The sequence below is a fragment of the Mchenga conophoros genome, linkage group LG22, assembly GCF_057382185.1.
Source record: "Mchenga conophoros isolate Kocher_MC1m ecotype Shallow Benthic linkage group LG22, M_conophoros_male_GT1.1, whole genome shotgun sequence".
Classification (NCBI taxonomy): domain Eukaryota; kingdom Metazoa; phylum Chordata; class Actinopteri; order Cichliformes; family Cichlidae; genus Mchenga; species Mchenga conophoros.
Window position 1 is genome coordinate 21,112,592 of NC_140546.1, and position 21,479 is coordinate 21,134,070.

Sequence of the window (21,479 nt, forward strand, 5' to 3'; positions counted from 1 at the left end):
GCGGCTAATGAAATCATCAGCCCAACCGTTAAGCCAGTTAAGAGGAGAATGGAGCAGTAGTTGAATACAGCTGTAGATATGTAAAGGCCCAGACACACATTCCTTTGAATCACCTTTGTGAAGGTCTAGCAGTTTATAAGTCTACAGTTACCGCAGCCATTTAACTCAGCATGTATGACATCTCTGTTCTTCTAATTTTAGAGGTTAAATGAGTTGCTCAAATTAAACGGCACTCATTAGTTGGGAAACAGAATCTGACAAAGTAACGCATCAGTGCCACATGACTATTTCAGCTCCAAAAGATTAGAAGCGCCCAGAGGTATCTATGTCTATTAAAAAACAGGGGAGGATAGTTGTCCTTATTTAATATTCTACAAGAGTAGCAACACAAAGGGTGATGGGACCAAGTTAGTTTCCATCTGAATGGGCTCTACGGTTTGAAACACAAAGCTGTTTAAGGGCACCAACCTTTTGTATTCAGTTTGTTAATTGCATTAAGGTGGTATGGCATTAGTCCAATGTCAAGTGTAATTATAACAGATGTATTCTTTGCAGTCACTAGATGGCGCTCTTGACTTGAACTGTTTTCATTTGATCCTGCAGCCTATGGCACCAGGTCAAATCCTGTTGCCAGTATTTCTACCCCCTAGACTTGTGTTCTCCAAGTCTGTCAAATGAGAACGATCTCAATCATAAGCTCTGCAGCTACTGAACTGAGTCCAAATGCAGATTATCTTAAAGGACGGCGATAGGCTTAGTCAGCCTATGACCAATAAATCAAGAGGCCCTACAGAGCCAAAAACACAGGGATTGCTCCGGATTTTAATAAAATCTCTTAAGAAATGGGTCTCCTTTCTTTAATTTCAGTGTAGTGCACCTATGACAAATAACACAATTAGGTTAAGCTATAAGCTTAAAGGAAATTTAAATGTAGGTTGATGAAAATCTGAAGCTCCCTCACATTGAAAAAACCATAACAAGACTAGATTCCACACTGATTAAATCACTTTTGCCACTAACTTGAGAATGAAGAGGAAATGGGGCACGTTGCATATGTGAACTAAATGACAGCTTGAATAGAGGAAAGACCTGTACAACAGCCCTCCTTGTAGCTGTGAAAGCCTGAGATCCCTATCAGGGAAATGGGACCCTTTTCAGTTCCGGATGAGGGCACATCACCCTCACAGAGAGAGGTGTCAATTGGTTTCAAATGGGGAGACGGAAAGGAAAAGTAAAGAGCAAGAGGAATAAAGGATATTGGCAAGTTACCAAGCCGTGCAGGTGTCTGCCTAAAAAACAGGCTGCACTAGCGCTTTGCACACTCTAGGCAAGTGTGGTCCAGCCTGAGCAGGAACCAGGAACTATGAGAAAACAAACCAAGCTCATAATAGCGAGAGCACAGAGGGAAGGGCTGTTGGTGCATGTGTCTGTGTGGATTACACAGTCCCTTTGTACAGTGGGGCGCATAGATCCTTTCGGCATTCCTGTGAACATCACAGTGGTTTCTCATTTGCTCTTTTGGGGGGTCAGACACTACATGGCATCACGATCAAACCAAAAAGCAATACCTACAGTCTTTTTGCCTCATGTATCCTGACATCAATCCACTGAACAGACTTTATTGCATGCTTTGGAGTTTTTGATCTCCATGCAATTCTCGTTGCATCAAAATTACAAACCTGTAAGCCTGCTATTAAATTCAATTAACTCTTTAAAGAAGATTAAAAGTTGCAGTTGCTGCTGTGGTAAAACACCAGCTCATGTTATTTTTTTCTCTTGCATTATGTCTGCTATGTCTTCATGATACGCAAACAGTGACACTCTTTACATCTGGATAGAAGGTTCATTCATTCAGATGATGTTATCAGCTCATAAACGTACTACAAACGTGGCAGGAGTTTCTAAGTGGGTGTAGCGTTTTGTAAAATGACTGTTTTTAGAAAGCAGCGACACATGAGCCAAACATTTTGGGCTCTTATAAAGTCATGGTAAAATGACGAAGTGCTTCAGATCATTGTTTTCAAGTGCAGGTCGAGTGTTTATCTCGAAAGGTATCGAAGTTTTTGCACAAATTAAAGTTTAGACAAACTCACGTCAGATTGTTTTCACATTGTACAGAGTCAGGATATAACGTTTATAGTCATCACTCCAAAGTTACATACAAAGACAGTCACATACAAAGTTTAAAGTTATTAAAAACCTGTGGGGGTTTCAGTTGTAGACAGAGCCAAATGAATAGCTAACAGGCTAGCATGAAGTACTTCGTCAATTTAACTGGAGACGTTGCTAACAACACCGGAAGTACCAACTACAACCCCACCCCACCCCCCGCGATTTTGTATGAGGAAGTTAATATGACGAAATGTCAAGACGTAAAAATCTATTGTAGACAACACACATAAGTACAAACCATGGGGTACCGTATAGCTTAAACGAACAATTACGTGTGTTATTCATTGAATAATTTAGGTTATTGAAAAAAATTCACATTGACGTTTATGTAACGTACATTAATGGTTAATGATACCATATATAAACATATACTTCTGTACATATAAAGATGTTTTTTAATGTTTTATTCCTATGTATACTTATTGTTAAACTCCTGTCATTGTTGGACTTTTATTTTGAAAGGTTACGACGGAACCGCTGTAGTTTTTCAGTTTGTCTTGACAGAGGTCAGAAACCCAGTGTGGAGGAAAGGATGTGGGTATGCTGACATCTGCAAGCCAGAGGTTTGAGTGTGAGAAGACCGCAGCCAGGCTGACAGACAACGGCCTCAACTCTCTCGAAGTAACTCCGAGACATGTAACTTGTTGCGAAGGTAAACTCAACACAAGCTAACCTCGTCTTTCTTCACAGAAATGCTCTCCCAGCTACAATGTGTCGTCAAGTTCAAAGTACAGTTTGTCTGTTGACGATGTCGATAAAATCTATTTGCGCTCCTCACTCGTTTAGCAGTAATTAAACTTAAAAAACTTTGGCACCACAACTAATGTGGACTTTCTTTGAAAGTAGGAAGAGGTTGTCATTTAGCCTCTAGTAGCTGCTAATTCAAGTGGAGGCTTTGTAGAAAGTTGAGGTTATTCTTCCCACACAAACATTCACATACACACGCGCGCGCGCTGCTGCTGCTGTGCTATGCGTGTGTTTAATGCGACCTTCATCCAGGGGGGTCAGCGGAGGCTTTTGCTCTCTCTGCTGACTGTACGACTAGTTAGGAGCCAAACACTGATTTAGTTTGACAGATCCGGAGACCTGTTGCTGAACTTGCGTGTTACGACTGCAGCTTTCGAGACAGGCGCTCTCTCCACTGCTATTTCTCTTTTCCTCAAAGCTCCCCTTTCTTCATAAATACAAATTAAGATAAAAGTTTGATCATCAGCTAGGCCGTGGGGAGAGAGATGGCAGTGTTAGGGGTTTACTCGAGATTTACTTTTGCTTTCATTTGGAGCACCTATCAGCTTTAATAAAGCGAGGAGGGGAAGCGTTGTTTTAAAGTGTGTTTCAAGTGTGTTTGGGTTTGTTTGTGTGTCAGAGACAACAGTTAAATTAAGCCTGCTATCATCACTCATCCCACCCAGGCTCCTTTCTGTCAGTACCATATACACAGAGTGCAGCTGAGAGCTGCTTGTGTTGCTCCGATGAGTCAGTGATCCCTGTCTTCTTAAAATGAAATAGAGCCAGTCGGTTGGTGGGGAAGAGTTGCTTTGCTTTGTCAAGCATTGTTTGTGTAACCTGTTCAGCTAGTGCCTCTTGGATATTACACCATTTACAGCTATTTGTCGTTTCTGGACTGGTTGACAAGGAAATGAAGCGTGCAATGTATGCAGTACATAGTGTTCATTCCAGGCTGACCGTGGAGAGACGTCGGGGCTTCATGACATCAGAATTTTAAGTGACTCTAACATAGAGTCTTATTTTATCAGCTATTGACCCATCCTTTCACTGCTCTCTGGGTGGGACATGCAGCAGAAAATGCACCCCAGGAAACCAATGTTATCCCTCGTCTCCCTTCTTTTTGTGTGTTTTTGTTTCATGACCAAAAAGCAGGTCAGGATTAACGTTGCATCTTAGCCCTCTGCCCCCATCCTGCTTGATCCAAGCAGCTGCCCTGGGTAAGGCTATCAGATTCAGAGAGAGTGGAAGGTGTGATGGACTGCTAATAAAAGGGGGTTTTGTTTGCAGGCGTCTCCATTTTGAAACCTCAGGAGTCCAGAGTTCTCTGGCCACAGCCCAGACTGGAGTGAAAAGGCTGCGCTGCTGCCTTGAAGGACTCCCATTGGCAATTGAGTTTCTTTTTTACTCTGCACTGCGGATGCGTGCACTCTTTGATTTTTCTATTTGCTTTTAAAGCGTTTCCTCAAAGGCCATTTTAAGCCAAGCTTTTCTCATAATTTGCATTTTTCTTCTGGTAAAAGTTGGAAATAACCATCATTAGCCTGTTCTGTGAGGAGGGAGAAGCCCTGCTGTGGTGTGTGGGACTGTGTATGTATGTGTGTGTGTGAATCATTATTGCCACTAAGCCTGTCTGACATTAGCTGGCACTACGGCAAATGGCACCCTGCTCTAATATTAATGCAACACAATTATGTGATTACATCCAGATCAGTGTCAACATAGCTAAGTGGTCTGTTTTTACCACAGGCTTCTTCTAGCTTTTGGCAGGCTAAGCCAATGCAAATGTCAAAACTGCTGTCTTTATGTACCGATAAACCCGGGAAAATCCTGTTTTTCAAAAAAGCCAAAAAATAAAAAATTTTTTCCTATTCCAATTGTTTGTTTGTTTTTTTTTAATGTTTTTTAAGGTTTCTTCCAATCAGCCTTGAATTTGGCCGAGTGGAAGAGAACACAAGTCTTAAAATGAGAAATCCTTCAAAAGACCAGGTTCTTAAAAAATCAAGTCTTTTAAAAGGTTTCCTAGTTAACAATGAATTAAACCCAAATCTAAACAAAAGGCATGCTTAAACCTGGCTGTTTGACCACTGTCTTTAAATATGTGTTTTCTGCTTTGCTGCAAATATGTGTCATATATGTTTAGGGTATTCAAAAATGAAAAGGAAGGAAAATTATAAAAGGTGAAAGTTTAAAAGACTTGATATAACTTTTGGATTTAGGGGGAAAAAATCTGACTGTATATGAGGCACAGATGTGAGAAACATTTCCGGTAAGACTCAGTGCGATTCACTGGGAATAAAACAGCTCAGTTTTAATTAATTTTATCAGGCTGACATATCTCTCGTTGGAGTGCATCACAGACTTAATTTATTCAGCACATTGCCGTGTGAGCCATAATTTAGCCTCTTCCATCTTTGCAATTTGTATTTAATGAGCATCTTAATGTGGCCCTGAGCATGCAAGCATATTTATGATGTCGGCGTTGATTACCGCTGGTCTGGTCAATGGGAGCGATGTCCTCAGGGCACTTGTGCATTTAGAGGCAGATACGATCTTTCGTGGATGTAAGTGTTTAGATTAAGAACTTGGGTTCTTACTTGATTAAGCCTTATCTAATGGGAGAGCTTTGTTGAGATGAGTTCCGATAGTCTGCTCCTGTCAGCGGTGTTTCTCAGCCGCCTCCTTTTGTGGTTTGCTTTAAAATGTGACATAAAATGTGTGTGATTATAAACTTTTGTCTATTTCTTTCTTTCCTCCAGAGGCTTGTGTCCTGTAAGGGCACCTTGAAGCTCAGCCTGTCACTGTCCTTCCTTGGTGGTTCCTGTCATGAGGGGGCGTGTTTCTCGAAAGCTGGGCTTGCTGGCCAAGGCTGGTTTCCTCCTGTGGGTGCTGTGGCTTGGCTATCTGCTGTTGGAGCGCTCCTCTTTCCCTTTCTCTTCCTCTGTGGAGGATGAGGTTAAAGACCAAAATCTTAAGGAACGACAGCTGGTCTCAGAGGAGAGTGGGAATGATGAGCAGCTGGCTAGGCCTCTGTACATTAAACCACCACCAGACAACAATGCACCAGGGGAGTGGGGCCGGACCACACACCTCAACCTGAGCCCTGAAGAAAAGAAGCAGGAGCAGGACAGTGTGGAGCACTACGCCATCAATATTTATGTCAGCGACAAGATCTCCCTTCATCGGCACATCCAGGACCACAGGATGAAAGAGTGAGTACAGAAAAAACAAGAATAATCCATTAGTTACTTACTGAGTGACGGCATCTGACAACCAGTCGAAAGAAAACTCACTTAAATTGTTTTGTTTTTTTAATGCTTTCTATTTTCCTTGCTAATACACGAGGCCTTGAATATTGCCTGGAGCATCTTCAGTGCTACAACGGTTACAAATTACTCAGTAGAGATTAAGTTGAACTCTTTACTGGAATCACGTTTTCACTGACAGTTAGAGACAAGCATGAAGGCTCGTGTGATCCAGTGCAGGGCTTGGTGAAGTTGTTGTAAGAGGCTTTTTGGCTGAATTGATTCATTTCATCCTCGGTTGTTGTCAGCAGCTCAAATACACCGTGTGATGTCTTTTATTAGCAGTTTCTCCTTCGGCCCTTTGGCCTTTTGTCTCTTCGCTTACTGCCTCTCATGCTAATGAAACCCAGATGTTGCATCAGCATCAACTTGGCGAGAACCGTCATTCGATTGTGTAAAGGCCGTGTGTTTATTTTAAATGCCCTGGAGTATATTTGTAAAGCATTATAGATTATTTCTAGCATCAAATTTGCAATCACAGCTAAATACAATTGTTCTATTTATGCTCATTGAACACCCCAAGCTAAATGTTATTTAAACTGGAGCTGGAAAAATGAGTCTCCTGGGTCACCTAGGTGTAACTGGAGTAACCCTTGTCACCACTGCGACACACACACACACAAAGATGCTCTCGCCGGGTGGAGGAAAATGTCTCAGTGGCTGAAAGTAACTCCTTGTAACGATGGGTGACGTGGGCCTAGCAGTGGCAGAGGGACATTTGACGAGTGCAGATGTGACACAGGATGCAGCAGTGCTCTGGGTGTTTTCTGTATGAACATATTATATATTTATGCACTTGTTTTGTTGTTATGTCAGCTGATATACTTCCGCTGCTTGTCAGATAACATGCCGTAGGACTAAATTATGGCCACGACTGGCTGTTATTACACTCAGTAAGATCTGAGAACAGTAAATTCTCATTCTTCTTGTCAGACTGCTCCAGATGCACTAGTCTTTTTGTTTGGCTTTAGGGCTTGTAAATCTGTAAGCAAATGGGTCATGTCCTCCCAGGTTTATTAATTTTGAAGTGGTGTATATGTTTGTTGTAGTTCTGCACCTAGTCCATTACTATTTTCCCGTTTCCTCCAGCAGGTGTTTTTTTTTTTTTTTTTTTTTTTTTTTTAGCGGATTAGCTTTAGGCTCTCTTGAGATGAAACTGCAGCACTATAAACACAGTGCTTCTGAGGGGAGGGCGAAGTAGCTCATTTGATTTGTTGTGTCCAACTCACTTCCAGCAATGTCATATTTGTAAATTGGAACTCTGGCTACAAAACTGCTAAAAATCTGTGCCAATTTTGTGCTTTCACAGTCTTGAGCTTACAGAAACATTTTACCCTTTTTGTTTTTCGTGTTTCTCCTGACTTTCTGTGTCATATTTTGCTCTCTCTTTGTCCAGTTTCCAGCTTTTGATTTGGTCCCAATTTTTTCTTTCTTTTTTCTTCACCCCCCCCCCCCCCCTCCCAGAGCGCTGCTGTGGTATGTTGCTCATTGGTGTAATACGCTCCCTACCCCCATCCATATTTCTGCTCCTCTTTATTGTTTTAATGAGTGCCATCTGGATTAGGACCAGAAGCCTCCTCCTGCCACACTTGTCGCTGAGCCTGCTCTGGCCATATGAAAAATAATTTCATGCCCGTATGAGTTCATTTACAGTGCTGTTGTGTCTCCATGAAAATACAGTAAACTAAAGCTTGTGTCAACTCTGTCTCTCCCTCCACCCACACAAACACACTTGCATGCCTCAGATGCCGAAGTAAGAAGTTTGACTACCGACATTTACCTACCACCTCTGTGATCATAGCCTTCTACAACGAGGCCTGGTCCACCCTGCTGAGGACCATTCACAGCGTGCTGGAAGCCACGCCTGCCGTCCTCTTGAAAGAGATCATCCTCGTCGATGACTTCAGTGACCGAGGTTTGTAAGCGTGTGTAATTTTGTCTCTGTACAAGTAAAATGTTGTCATACGAGCTGTGCAACAAAGATGACTGACAGCTCGGCCTAGTTTAGTAAACCAGTTGAACCAAACCTCATTTGTGTGCCGCTTTGATTTTGGCACAGTGACAAAGTACAAAAGACGATTCAAGAAGGAGCCTGCTATATATAGAAATAAAGATGCTGTCTATAGTGGGATGAATAGTGAATGCCTTTGAATAGAGCAATTAGAAAAAAAACAGTCCTCTGAAACAAGTCCTGACACATTTCCTGTCCTGAAAATATTCCCAGAGCAGATAAATCTGCTCAGGAAGGATAAGAAATTTAAAACTTGGCCAGGTAATTAAATTAAAAAAAAAAAGGGTTGTGTTTAAAATTGTGATTGTGTGGGTTTTTTCCAGTAAATTTTGTTATTTTGTCATTTTAAGAACAAAGCAATATAAATCTTTAGCCAGCATCTTTATAAGCAAGTCGGGAACTTAAGCAGGAACATTTGGACCTCAGGAACAGCACAACAGTAGCAAAACAGTCTACACTCTGCATCTGCCCCCTGGCTTTTGAGGTGCTTTCAGTCACATCTTGCAGTTTTCATCAGTAAATGGATCGTCTGCTGACTTGTGCTGACTCTAAGAATGATACTACTACACCTCAGAAACTGGATATAGGAGGTGCTTGATGTCTGTCTGTCTTAATGGAATTAGTATTTGGTCACAGCAAGTCTAGTCTGTGCGGATCAGAGACATTACACCATAAAGATGACCTCAGTGAGCACTGAGTTGCAGTGACATCATTTCCTTTCCTCCAGCCACTCTGACCAATTGGAATGTTAGACATGCCACTCCTAAACCAGACAGCCGGCTGCTGGAGGAGTGACAGCTTTCCCCTTTAAAGCTGGCTAAACCGGATCTAGCATATCAAGTTTTAGTGTTGACGTGTGTTTAAAACTGCATGAATCACCTACCTACTACTATTTTTGATACCAGCGTTGCCTCAATAAACATGATAAATGTGCAATAAAACAGAGTGCTGGTATTTCCCAAATCATCAGGGACTAGTATGCAGTTCTGTAGGTAATGACGCATGGTGAGCAGCCAATAAAACACAAATGAAGGAGTAATAAGTTGGTGACAAGATGATTGTTTTGTGTCAAGAGCTGATGAACATTTCACTTCATAATCCATAAATATAGAAGTACCTGTGTGTCTGTCCACTTGTTTTAATACTAAATCATTTGATATCATGATTTCTTTGTGTTTGCATTACAAAAATAGGCTACCTGAAATCCAAGCTAGCCGACTACATCAGTGATCTGCAACGTGTGCGTCTTATCCGCACCAACAAAAGGGAGGGGCTGGTTCGTGCACGTCTCATTGGCGCCACCTATGCCACCGGTGACGTGCTGACATTTCTTGACTGCCACTGTGAGTGTGTTCCTGGCTGGATTGAGCCTCTGTTGGAAAGGTGCCTAAATACATTTTTAACAACCTTATCCGAAAAAGGAAGAAATTGTTTTTAAGCTTTAAGACTCACATTGAATCAACTTTTCTTCCCCCCTTCTTTTCATTTTTTCCTGCCACCCTCCTTTCTGCCTGTTATGGTCTCTTAGGATTTCTGAGAATGCGAGTACCATCGTGTGCCCTGTGATCGACACCATCGACTGGAACACGTTTGAGTTTTACATGCAAACAGATGAGCCAATGATCGGAGGATTTGACTGGAGACTCACCTTTCAGTGGCACTCTGTCCCTGAAATGGAACGCAAGAGGCGCAAGTCTCGCATCGACCCCATCAGGTAACAGTATGGTACTTTCCAAGGCCTACTGTCATGAGAGATCACTTTATCAGCTTGACACATGTCAGTGAAGAGATCCCCCAAAGAAAAAGCATCGTGGCTGTTTTTTTTAAAGGAGGATTTCATTTACTCAAGATTAACATGCAACACTGAATGGCCAGAGTAATATGAAACTAGATAGACCACTGTTAAGTGAGGTAACAGAGACTGTTTTAACTTTAATGAGACCAGTAGTGTTTGTATTCATAGTTATTCCCCAAATGCCCATTTTGAGTCAGGAGAAATCCTCACTGTGTGATTGATCTTTAAAACACTGGGAAATCCATTATGCTTCCTGCTACCATATCATTTTCTCATAGCCTCAGTTAATCAACTTGTCTATATTCTCGTCCTCCCATCTCTTTGCTGCATTTGGCACCACTGACACAACATTTTAATACAGGTAAAAAAACACTGATATTAAATTAGCCTCACCAGGACAGTTTAGTTTGTATTCATCAGTTTCCAGTTTGTCTTACATGCGCAATTTCCTAAACAGTTGCTAAAACAGTTGAATAAAAGTTAAAAGTCTGCAATTACAAAAATTACAAAAGTCCTGTCATTATCCAGAAACTTATGGACTTAATTATAGCTTTTTTTAACTTCTAAGTTGGACTATTTACACTTGTTAATATCAAGATGTCGCAGCAGTTCTCTTATAAGCTTTCAGATAATCAGAATAAAGCATAAGAAATGATATATCTCCCAAATTATCTTAATGTCATTGGCTTCCTCATTGGTATACTCCTCACACATAAAGCCCTTAATGAACCAAAACCCCACCATATCTTAAGGACAGTGGTACCGTTTTATCCCAGTAGAGCACTCTGCTGCCAGAGGGCAGGTTCACTTGTGGTTCTTAGAGCCTTCGACTATAAACCTCCTTCCTGGGGAACCAGCTCCCTATTTAATTCAGAGACTGGCACTAGCTCCACTTTTAAGGTGTCTTGAACCTTATAGTTTGCTAGGAAACCCTAAACCATCCATATGTCAGTCTCTGCAAGTATGCATGGATTTGGTTGGAACTGATTGGATTCATTGAGTGAAAGGTTACATACCGATGTTCACTTGTATGACACTGTTACAGTTCAGTAACGTTGTATCTTCTGTTCCATAATTTGTTATTTTTCTCCCTGTCATCTTTTTTTCTGTCCCTTTCTGTAATTTTTGTTTCACCCCAACTGCTCAAGGTAAATGGCTGCCCTCCTTAAGCCTGTTTCAGCCAGACATTTCTTCCTGTTGAAGGAAGTTTTTTTTTTTTTTTTTTCTCCCCACTATCATCAACTACTTGCGCAGAGGGAATCGCTGAGTTTTTCTGTGTAACGGGATTGAACATGGCCATGATAAAAATGATCTTGTTTTTCTTGTATTCTCACAGGTCTCCTACTATGGCCGGGGGATTATTTGCTGTTAGCAAGGCCTACTTTGAGTATCTGGGCACGTATGACATGGGCATGGATGTGTGGGGAGGAGAAAACCTGGAGCTCTCTTTCAGGGTGAGTTAATTTTCCATCACTCAGAATCACAGTGAAGTGTCTGCTTAGCCCCCACAGGGCCACTTAATCGATATTAGACCTGAGTGGTTCTTTTAAAACATTTTGCGAAAGACTCACTAATCTGAGTTGCTTTGTTACCAGATCCAGACAAACCATATCTTTACTCAGCTTTTTTTTACTGCGATAGAGAGCAGAGAGAAAGATCATTAAATTTAGTTGGAAAATGTTTATCCTGTGCCCGCTGGTGCGTAGTTGGTGTGAGTCAGTGTCAGATCACAGTCAGTCAGGGTATGTGAAACTGCAGCCTTATATTGGCAGATACCTTGTTGTGATGTTGGTGTCACTTTTCACTTGCTGGCGTCAATCAAGCTGGCACAGATTTTAAGCAGGAGCATGCAAGATTAGGAATGTAAATTGTGTGTGTATGATTTATAGTGTGTATTTGTCTGCATTGTGAAGAAGAATGGGCTGTTCAGCTGAGTGATATGTTATGCATGTGGAAACAAAAATGCCTCTCACCGGGACTTTTTCCCATACATAATTTATATTTAGTGAATTGGTTTCTAGGTCTCTTTTTTTTGGAGTGTTGAAAAATAGTGGTGCGGCGTAAAATGCTTTCTGAATTAAGATGGAAAGGACTGTCTTGCATTAGCTGTTTGCCTATGGACTTATGATAATGGCTTTGCCTTGTGTAGGAGGCGGTAGAGTGGGTCATTTACTAATCACAAGGTCAGTATTTTGATCTCTGGCACCTCCAACCTGCATGTCAAATTATCTTTAGGTAAGAAACTGAACCCCAATGCGGAGTGCGAGTGTGGGAATTAAAAAAGCACTTAGGTGAATGTGTGGGTAAATGTAAATAAGACTTGTGTAGAAAAGCACTAAATCAATACCAGACCATTTCTTTAAGGATGTTAATCTTTTGTTCGATCAATGGTGAACGATCCAGCCGTTAATGTAAGGTAAAAAGATATTGTCTGTGTAGGTTCTAGTATAAATGCAGCTGTATGACTCACAAAAGTATGTGTTGAACCTTTGTGGTAAGATTGATAAAGCAGTTTCTTCATTCAGATAATACCTGTAGTAGATCTTGTTTTGTAATCTTTGCTTAAAAGGAACATCAAGACAAGGTGGACCGATACACATAAAGTTAAACAGAATCATGTGGCGACCAACAGCTTACAGATACAGCACATGCCCAGTGCACCAACCTTACACCAACTAACAGCAGCAACTGTGCGGCTTACCACCACCTCTGTTTTTTCCCCATGACCTGTCTCTCTCAAGCTGTTCCTATAATATAAGGACTTAAAAATAATGTTAAGAAGCTGAATCACCATTTTGGTAATATTTGATACAAAACTGTGCACAGTGTTATTGTCAAAACACACCACAATAGACTTGTTTCACAGCAGCCATTGGACAAAATGTAGTAGTCAAACACAGTTGTTACTACTGCAGTCATGACGGTTCTGATCTGTTTCAGTGCTGAGCCCTCATTAAGGCGATTAGTAACAGCTGTCTTTGCCCATGATTTCATGTCAGAATGGCTGCTGGGAAAAAGATCCATTGTGGATGATGCAGTCTAAAAAAGAAAAAACTTACACAGGTGTCAAAGGCTGAGATTGAAGATGGTTGAGGTCCATTAGGTCAAATGTACAGGAAATAGGTGGCCCAAGTGTTAGTAATCCCCCAACCCTCCCCTGTCCCACATGTGAAGGGTCTCCATGTGGTCTATAATCGTTTACCAGCAGTGAGGTGAAGCTGGTAATGTTTTTACTTTGTGAGTTTTTGCAAAATGTTGTTTTGGAAAAATCTTCAGCAGTGGAAACAACCTTCACAGGCACCTTTGATAAATCTTTATATGTCTGCCTGTGGACAGGTATTTCCATTTCCCATTACTCAAATTTTACATTCTCGACTCCTTTTCCTTGCATCTTAATCCTTCCCACTAAAGATGTGAGGAAGAAAGGACACGAGGATCAAGGAGCTGAGGCAACAGGTGTTTTAACAATATGAGACATCCTTGCCTTGGAGCCTCATTTTAACTCAATGTCAGTTTAATCCAAGATGTGGCAAAGCTGGGTCGTAAATTGTTTTGTTATAGCCCAACCGCTGCTGCATTTTTATGACTGCAGGTGTAACAGTGTTCATGAAGTTTTATGTTACCGGCTACTTTTGATTAAATTTGCAATATGGCTCATTTTAATCACACATAAGAAGTGAAGGGCAGACTGTTTGATCATCCGCTGAAAGAAATGTATGAATAAAAAAAGACTGGTTGTTTAAAAGTGTCCTCTTCCTACTATTGTTTACATATTCTACCTGAGTAGCGTGGGGTTTTTTTATACATTGAAGGTAAAAATACTCTAGCAAAGAAAACACTTGTGCATTCTTGATTATAGCTCCTCCAGCAACCCTCCTCTCTTGTCTGTCTTCCTTCCTTCCCTGTAGGAATTGAGGCGTCCTTCAACAAGGCATACTGAGATTAATTTCCAGGTCGCAGGCAGGACGATGAAGGGCAGAGAAGACATAAATTAGGGAAAAGACAAAAGTAACACAAGCATGCAAAGCATGCAGTCGCCTGACGTGTGTAAGGCTGAGTTCGAAGATAGGTGTGATAACCCATGAATACTGAGAACATGTGTTACTGGTGGGGCACACATCTCACACCCATCTATGGTTTAAGTACTAGATAAAGATACTTGCATGAGAGAGAGAAATACGTTACAAAATAAAAACAATTAGAGGCATCAGGTGAGAGGGACACTTGCTCCGTCGCACTTTACTTTTAGCCCAGTTTACACATTGTTTGTGCTTGGGCTGCTCAGCAGCCATCTTTGTACTTGACCTTAATTTTCCTGACAAACACAATCCTGGAAACGTGATTGTGTTTGTTTTTTTACTCGTGTTGTGAACACGTTAACATATTGAAGAAACTTCACTTGAAATGAGGTAACATTAACATTTGAGATCTGTGGACTCCACTAAAGAGTTTGTTTTAATATTTGTATTTTTTTTTATTTCTTAATTGTTGTTGTGACACAGTTGTTATCTAGAAAGGTGATATATAAATACATTTTACTTTACTTAATTGCATATCTGCCACCCTTAGGTGTGGCAGTGTGGGGGCAGCCTGGAGATTCATCCCTGCTCGCACGTGGGACATGTGTTCCCTAAAAAAGCCCCTTATGCGCGGCCCAACTTCCTCCAGAATACTGTCCGAGCTGCAGAGGTCTGGATGGACTCTTACAAAAAGCACTTCTACAACAGGAACCCTCCAGCCAGAAAGGTAAGACACTTTGCGTGTTTCATGCACTGATATGTTGTCACACTATCCAGCACCATGTGTAGACAGTAAATTGAATAGTTATTTTTGGTGTCAGATTTAGATGATTCATCTAACTGCCCCCTGTAGGTGTGGATATAAGATCAGTATCTGACTGAGTGGGTTAGGTGTATTGAGGTACTGAGGCTGTTCACATGTGTGTGTATGGTGTGAGTGCTGTGCCTCTCAGGTTCTGAGTATTGGGCACCATCAAAGATTCATGTATCTCAGTTTCAACTATCTGAAAAAAGTGCATTATTAATGTCAGGGATCTTTGATCAAACAATAAATTACCTGGTCAGGGGAGATTGAACACAGCACAGACCAAGATCATCAGCTCCAAGTCTATTACGTTGCTGTCATAATTTGTCATGCAGCTATAGAGCGATAGACGTGTGACTAGTTTGATTAATGAGTTATATAATTTTCATTGAATACATTTAATCATGTTGATATTCCAACTTTTCTTTACACTTTTCTAAAGAAAGAATAGCTGTTATAAATGTGTTTTTTTTATAAGGAATTATTGTTTTATGTTGTTTTTTTGTTCATTTATTTTAAATATTTTTTTCTTGTTAATTTTGAGATTGGGAGCACAATGCAGTAAGGATCACAAAGAAAAAGTACTCGATAGATCAGAAATCTTATGATTGAATTAGTTTAGTGTGTGTGTGTGTGTGTTAGGCGGTCTTGTTATAATCCATCCTCAAACATGCCAAAGGAACTCTAGACTCCTAGGGTAGACTTCACGCCTTAGCAAACACAGCTATTTAAAACATGCTGTTGGCAATAATCTGCTAGTTGGCTTCCTGAGATTCTTATTTGAACTCGATTTTTGGAGTTACAGGAGCCGGATTCACCTCTCAAATCCAGGATGTAAATATTTGCTTTAAAAGTCTAACTGTGTCCTTTATGAAAACACCCATCAATTGTGTTGTCAAAAATCTTATGTAAATTGTATGTACAAAAGTAATGGGCCCTGAGAATCGGTTTAACTCACAAGGTTGAGCAGACATGTACTGTAAGGCTAATAAAGCCTAAAAATGCTCCAAATTTGCTTATAAAATAATGCTCTGCTGAGCTCCAAACACCCTCTGGCATTAACATCTACAGAAAAACTGCACAAGGAACTTCATTGCATGGTTTCCAGTAGTTCCTGTAGGTGTAATGTGTTAGTGACCCAGTAGTTTTGTCCATACAGTGTATATTTAAAGAAAAGTGTGCATGCTCTAATGATTAAAATGTAGCTGCAATGTATAAATAAAGCGATACTGTCCATAAATGTACATTCTTAATAAACTCTCCTAAATCTAACCAGCTTTTTCACCCACAGCAGTGACTCATGCATTGTGTGGTTGCTTCACAGGAGAAATATGGGAATATTTCAGAACGGCTACTTTTGAGGGAGAAGCTGAAATGCAACAGCTTTGAGTGGTATCTGAAGAACATCTATCCTGAACTACATGTACCCGAGGACAGGGAGGGCTGGCACGGGGCTGTAAGTGTCTCCTTTTCAGATGCTGTGTCTGAATTCTGTTATTGATCCTGTTAGTGCAAGATTAATTATTTAGTTTTTGGACTGATGGCAGATCTTGTTGTGATTTATAAAAGACAGCAATGCGGCTGTGTCTTCATTCATCATTCAAGTGTGAAACAAAAGTATTCGGGTGAGACGTGATATGAGAAAACTCCGTTGAAAGTGGGAAGGCTTTGAAATCCATTTGACTGGGCTCAAGACCTTTCTAATTCAGACATCTGGTGAAGTCTCCTGTTATAAAATGCTTTACAGAAAAATTGCTCTTGGCTCAGTGTTGGATTTTAAAACAATTACATTTTAGCCACAGCAATGTCTCTGTTTTTTTCTGAAGCGAAAAAGAAAATTCCCTCAAAGATTTCTTCTTTAGTTATAATGTCCAAAAATCCACCACCTGTCCATGTCGACACACATTTCCCAGTGACAGCTGTGAAGTCAAATGCTACAGCGAGGGCATCGTCCAAAGTCTCAAATGTTCTGCTGTCAGAACTGTCTAAAATTTGCATGCACACCCACACTACAGGTACACGGTGACAAAACCTGAAAGAACGGCATTACTCAGACAAAGAAAAATTTACATTTTCTTATGAAACTGGGCGAAAGTAAGTTTTATTTCATATTGATTAATATATGTGTACTGATGTGGAAAATAAGCAAAATGGCAAAGGTTCAATTTGTTTTCGCTTCCTGGTGATATACCGTCATTTAATGATTTAATCAGATGACTGAATCCACCATCTTCAGGGCTGTTGCATCCTACGTGGCCTTAAAGTCTAACCTGCCAGCAAAGAATAAATCCAAGAAAATAAGAGTCCTCACAGGAATCGATATACAGTGCCGCATTTCACTTGTTATTGATATTTACTGCTCTCTTCCTGCCAGGTGCGTAGCTCAGGAATACATTCAGAGTGCCTTGACTACAACGCTCCAGAGCACAGTCCCACAGGTTCCCAGATTTCTCTTTTCGGCTGCCACGGCCAAGGAGGCAACCAGGTACGTCAGGCATTTCAGTGTTTATTCTTTCTTGACACAATCCCACAGCTTCTCGTGGCCCCCGTGGGAGATATATCTTGAAATGTCAAGACTTTCTGCTAACCCCTAAAACAAGCTGCCACAGTTGATTCACACCAGAAAATTACTCTCTGCTGGTGTGTCCAACATGACTTGAATGTAATGAATGGAAAACTGAATGTGGTATTGCATCCACACATAGCTGGAAAAAAAGGTGCACATGAATCACAGGTGCTTTTTTTTTTTTCTTTTTTTTTTTTCCAATTCCAGTAACGGCTGGTTTAGAAGGCACCAGATTATTTATCTGCGAGGATGTATATTTAATGTTGGAGTCAGACAATAGGCAGAACTTCTTTCTGTGGATCTTCAACCTGGCTGTTATCTCTGATTACCCCATTGATGCACCGCATCAGGTGTCCTCAGTCACAAAAAGCGCCATGTGTGACTGAAAATCAATGTTTGAATGGCTTCTCGGTGAAACAAAAACCTGAGGGCCCTTCACCACCTCCCTCCTGCCCCTTTCCCTGGCCCACATAAGAACCACGTTCCATTTAAAAGATACATGAGCCTCATGGGCAGAATGAATGGCACAGCCTGGATAAATAAGTTTGAAGCCAGAGACAGTGGACCCCGAGTAAGTCTTTTATTAGAAACGACCATAACGGGGCCCCAGTGCAACTGAAAGATGTATGAGATGTGAAGAAAAGGATGGGGAAGTATAAAGATTGATTACCTGACCCTCCGCTTAACGGGTAGCACAGGGAGCATTGCATCTTTTGTCCCACTGGACCAGGTTGTTGAAATGACACCAGAGGGGAAGAGTCGGGTTTGTGCTCATGTCTGCTTGATTGAAAGGGCCAAGGCCCCGTCTTTGCTCATGAGATCCCTCGACACACTCGCCGACGCATCATATAGTGCATTTATAGCCGTGGCGCAACAGCAGAGTAAAACATCCTGTAATCCTAGTGGGTAAGAAAAAAAATACCAAACTGCACTAATTGGCTTTCTAAACAAAAGACAGATGTAGCTGAAGAAAGAAGAAGGAAAAGTTTTAATCTCTTAGTCTCTGCTTCTTTTCAGAGAAATGTGTGAATACAAGCTTGTGTCAAAGAAATACATTTTAACTGTAAATGGAGAAAAAATGGCCAAATAACTGTCTCTTTCTCTCTCCAGTACTTTGAATACACATCTCAAAAGGAGATCCGTTTCAACTCTGTGACAGAGCTGTGTGCCGAAGTACTGGAAGGACAGACCTCCATCGGAATGAGGCACTGCCCTCGTGATGAGGAAGTCAGACCTCCCAGTCTCATCTGGGAGTTCAAAGAGGTAAGGGATTCATGAATGTGTGTGCCACAGGTTCACATTTTCCTGTAAACTGACTCCACGCTTTCAACTTCCAACCTTTCAGGACAGGACCATCTATCATCCACACTCAGACATGTGCGTGACAGCCTACCGCACAACGACGGGCCGCACGGATGCCCAGATGAGGCGCTGCGTCCCAGGGGACAAAACCCAGCAGTGGAAGTTTGAGTGGTAGTGGGAGGAAGCTAGATAGTAGCAGGGAACCTTAAGTGGCCTTCCGTGACCACAGTGCAAATACTGTAGCGGAGGTATGACCCCCGCTGCTCCCATTTCTGTTACTTTTCAAGTCTGCACTGAATGGAAATGGGGGGAAAAAAAGAAAAAAAAGAGGTGTTGGAGAAAGTCACTTTAAGCCAATGACTCACCCAGTCCAGTGCTTTTAAACCTTTGTGAATACCTACAGAGGTGAGGTCTTTTTTTAAAGAACACCAGCTGAATTTAAGACTTTTTTTGTTGTTGTTGTTTTCATCCAAGTGCCTCTACAGCCAGAGTGGAGTACACAGCACACCTGAAGTGTCATTGCCGTCTCGGGGTTTTGCAACAACTTGAAAGCAGCGAGATGTGTAGCACACGAAGCAGTGCCTTCAAAGAGATTAAAGCCAGTTTCTTGATCGGAAACATGATCGGAAAATCACCATGCACTATAGAATAATGCCTTAAAGTGCAATTAATATTGATTATTTTTATTATGTCCTCATATTTGTTTTTAAAAAAATTGTGAAAAAACAGGCTGCTGGAAAACGATGGATTAGGAATGTAAGGTCGGCAGCATTTTGCCCCAAACCCGCTGCTTCCTAATGTGCTCCATCATGTGAGAGGAAGGAGCTGTGGTCATACTAGACTGCCTCTCAATTCTAGCTTTTGTCTATGGAGCTAGTTTCGTGGTAGAATACCTTCTGAATGAGATTGGAAGTATTTATTAAAGTGTATTTTGCCTCAGATGGTTTATCAAGTTGACACGGATGTTGTGATCTATTCTCCCCTGTTGTGTTAAATTAAGAATACCCTCTAAACCCATCTGTCACTTTGCTTTTGAGAACCTGTCATCCCTCACAAACCCGTGCGTGCCGAAATGAAATGTGCCAGTGCCAGCGTATTTATTTAGAGCTTTTTCAATTCTATAAAACTACAAACAACACTCACTAGAGCCTGTTTTTTGTTTAGTCACAAGAATCCTTAAAGGGAGCAGCTCTGTGCCAGTTCTCTTAAGAGTCTTGTGTGTAAGCTGTACTTGAAACTACATCAAAAACACTCCTGTTAGGCTTTCTTTTCTTCTTTTTTTCCACTCAAGACCACATTAGTGTTTCTACTGGGATCAAAGGACCAAGAGATTCAGTGAAACTGTTGGTAAAATGACTGGTGAATAGCATTTTTTTTGCTATTCATTCCCACTGAATTACATTTGGTCTCAATGGCAATTTGAATTTATGAATATGTGATATTCAAACTAGTTGATAAATTGTGAGATGACTCCTTTTGTGTGTTAGCTTTGTAAATAATGCTTGGTTAAAGGGACCAGTAAAAACTACTGATGAGGCAAAAGGGAAGTTGATTACTTGATATGAAGAAGAGGTTGGACTGTTGGGGATGGGGAAGGATTTTTCTAAATAAAATGACTGCTGGGATGATTGAAAGAATAAAAGACTAACCACAAACACACATGCCTTTTGTTTTACTCGCCTGCACAAACAGCGCATTGCACAGTTAAACTGTCAGGAATGAGGAAGAAGTTTTTTCGTTATATGAAATGCCAGGTGTAGCAAAAGGAGAAAAGTGTGAGCTGCTGCAGCTATACTAGGTGTGAATGTGTACTTTTTATTTTTGTTGTTGTTGTCATGGTATAAGCGACAACATGCATTTCACATTTGAACAACCAAAGACTGAAAAGCTGCTATTGCAATCTGCTGCCTGCAATCCACACAGCTCACCCCTGCACTCACGGACTGCAGCATTCATAATAATTTGGCACCACCTACTGGTAGCAAATCAGTACTGACCGCTAATGGCAGGCGACAGAGAAGGATCTTGATTGCCAACTGTGGAAACAAAACCAAAATGATATTAAATGTTCTGGCTAATATCTAGTTTACTTTTCACTCCCCCCCCCCTCCCTGTCTCTGGGCTCACAAATGTACACAAGCAACAATATGTGGTTTGCTCTCTCCGTTCTCAATTCATGTTTCAGTAAATCTAGAAATATTATGTGAGAATGTCATCTTTCATAGTTTGGGTGATACAATATTCATTGGTTACCTGGGTTGTTTTAGTGGTTTTCAGATATTTTCTACCATGCCCTAATTCAGAATAGAGAAAAAGTCGATGCCTACACCCAATATTTTCTATTAGTTATTAATAGAAACTGATCCAGGTTGAATTTTATCAAAGGAAAGGCCAGCAAGATGCCATCGGCAAACTTTGTTGTTCTATTTTTTTTCTATAAAAATCTTATTCACTCAGCCAGGTTTGCCTCCTGGAGTGACCTTTTGCCCCACAGCATAGAACCACTGCATTATATTTTCACTAAAAAAAAATCTATTGGTACTGTATGTATGTTTTATCTAATTGCCGAGTGCTGTTGCAAAATGTTGGGTGAGACAGAGGGAGCAGAACAATTTAAAAAGGAGGTAGGAAACACACGACAGCTGAAATGTTCAGCATCACTTAAAAGTCCCTGTTTTTGAAAGAAAAGCACGTTTGTTTTAATATTATATAAAACTGATCAGGAATTACAATTATTCATAGAATCATTAATCACTAATTAGTTAGTGGGGTTAGATT

The 21,479-nt window shown here is 40.9% G+C and overlaps 1 protein-coding gene across 1 annotated transcript; it reads left to right on the forward strand.

Moving 5' to 3' along the window:
* Positions 1–1,780: 1,780 nt before the first annotated feature.
* On the forward strand, positions 1,781–20,360 carry poc1bl (POC1 centriolar protein homolog B (Chlamydomonas), like). Its single transcript, XM_085262484.1, has 11 exons — positions 1,781–2,824; positions 5,658–6,110; positions 7,949–8,118; positions 9,408–9,597; positions 9,743–9,928; positions 11,346–11,463; positions 14,579–14,755; positions 16,158–16,289; positions 17,208–17,318; positions 18,510–18,662; positions 18,745–20,360. Exons 2-11 carry the CDS (start codon positions 5,725–5,727, stop codon positions 18,874–18,876), a joined length of 1,755 nt encoding a protein of 584 aa, XP_085118610.1. The 5' UTR covers positions 1,781–2,824; positions 5,658–5,724; the 3' UTR covers positions 18,877–20,360.
* The last annotated feature ends 1,119 nt before the right edge of the window (positions 20,361–21,479 follow it).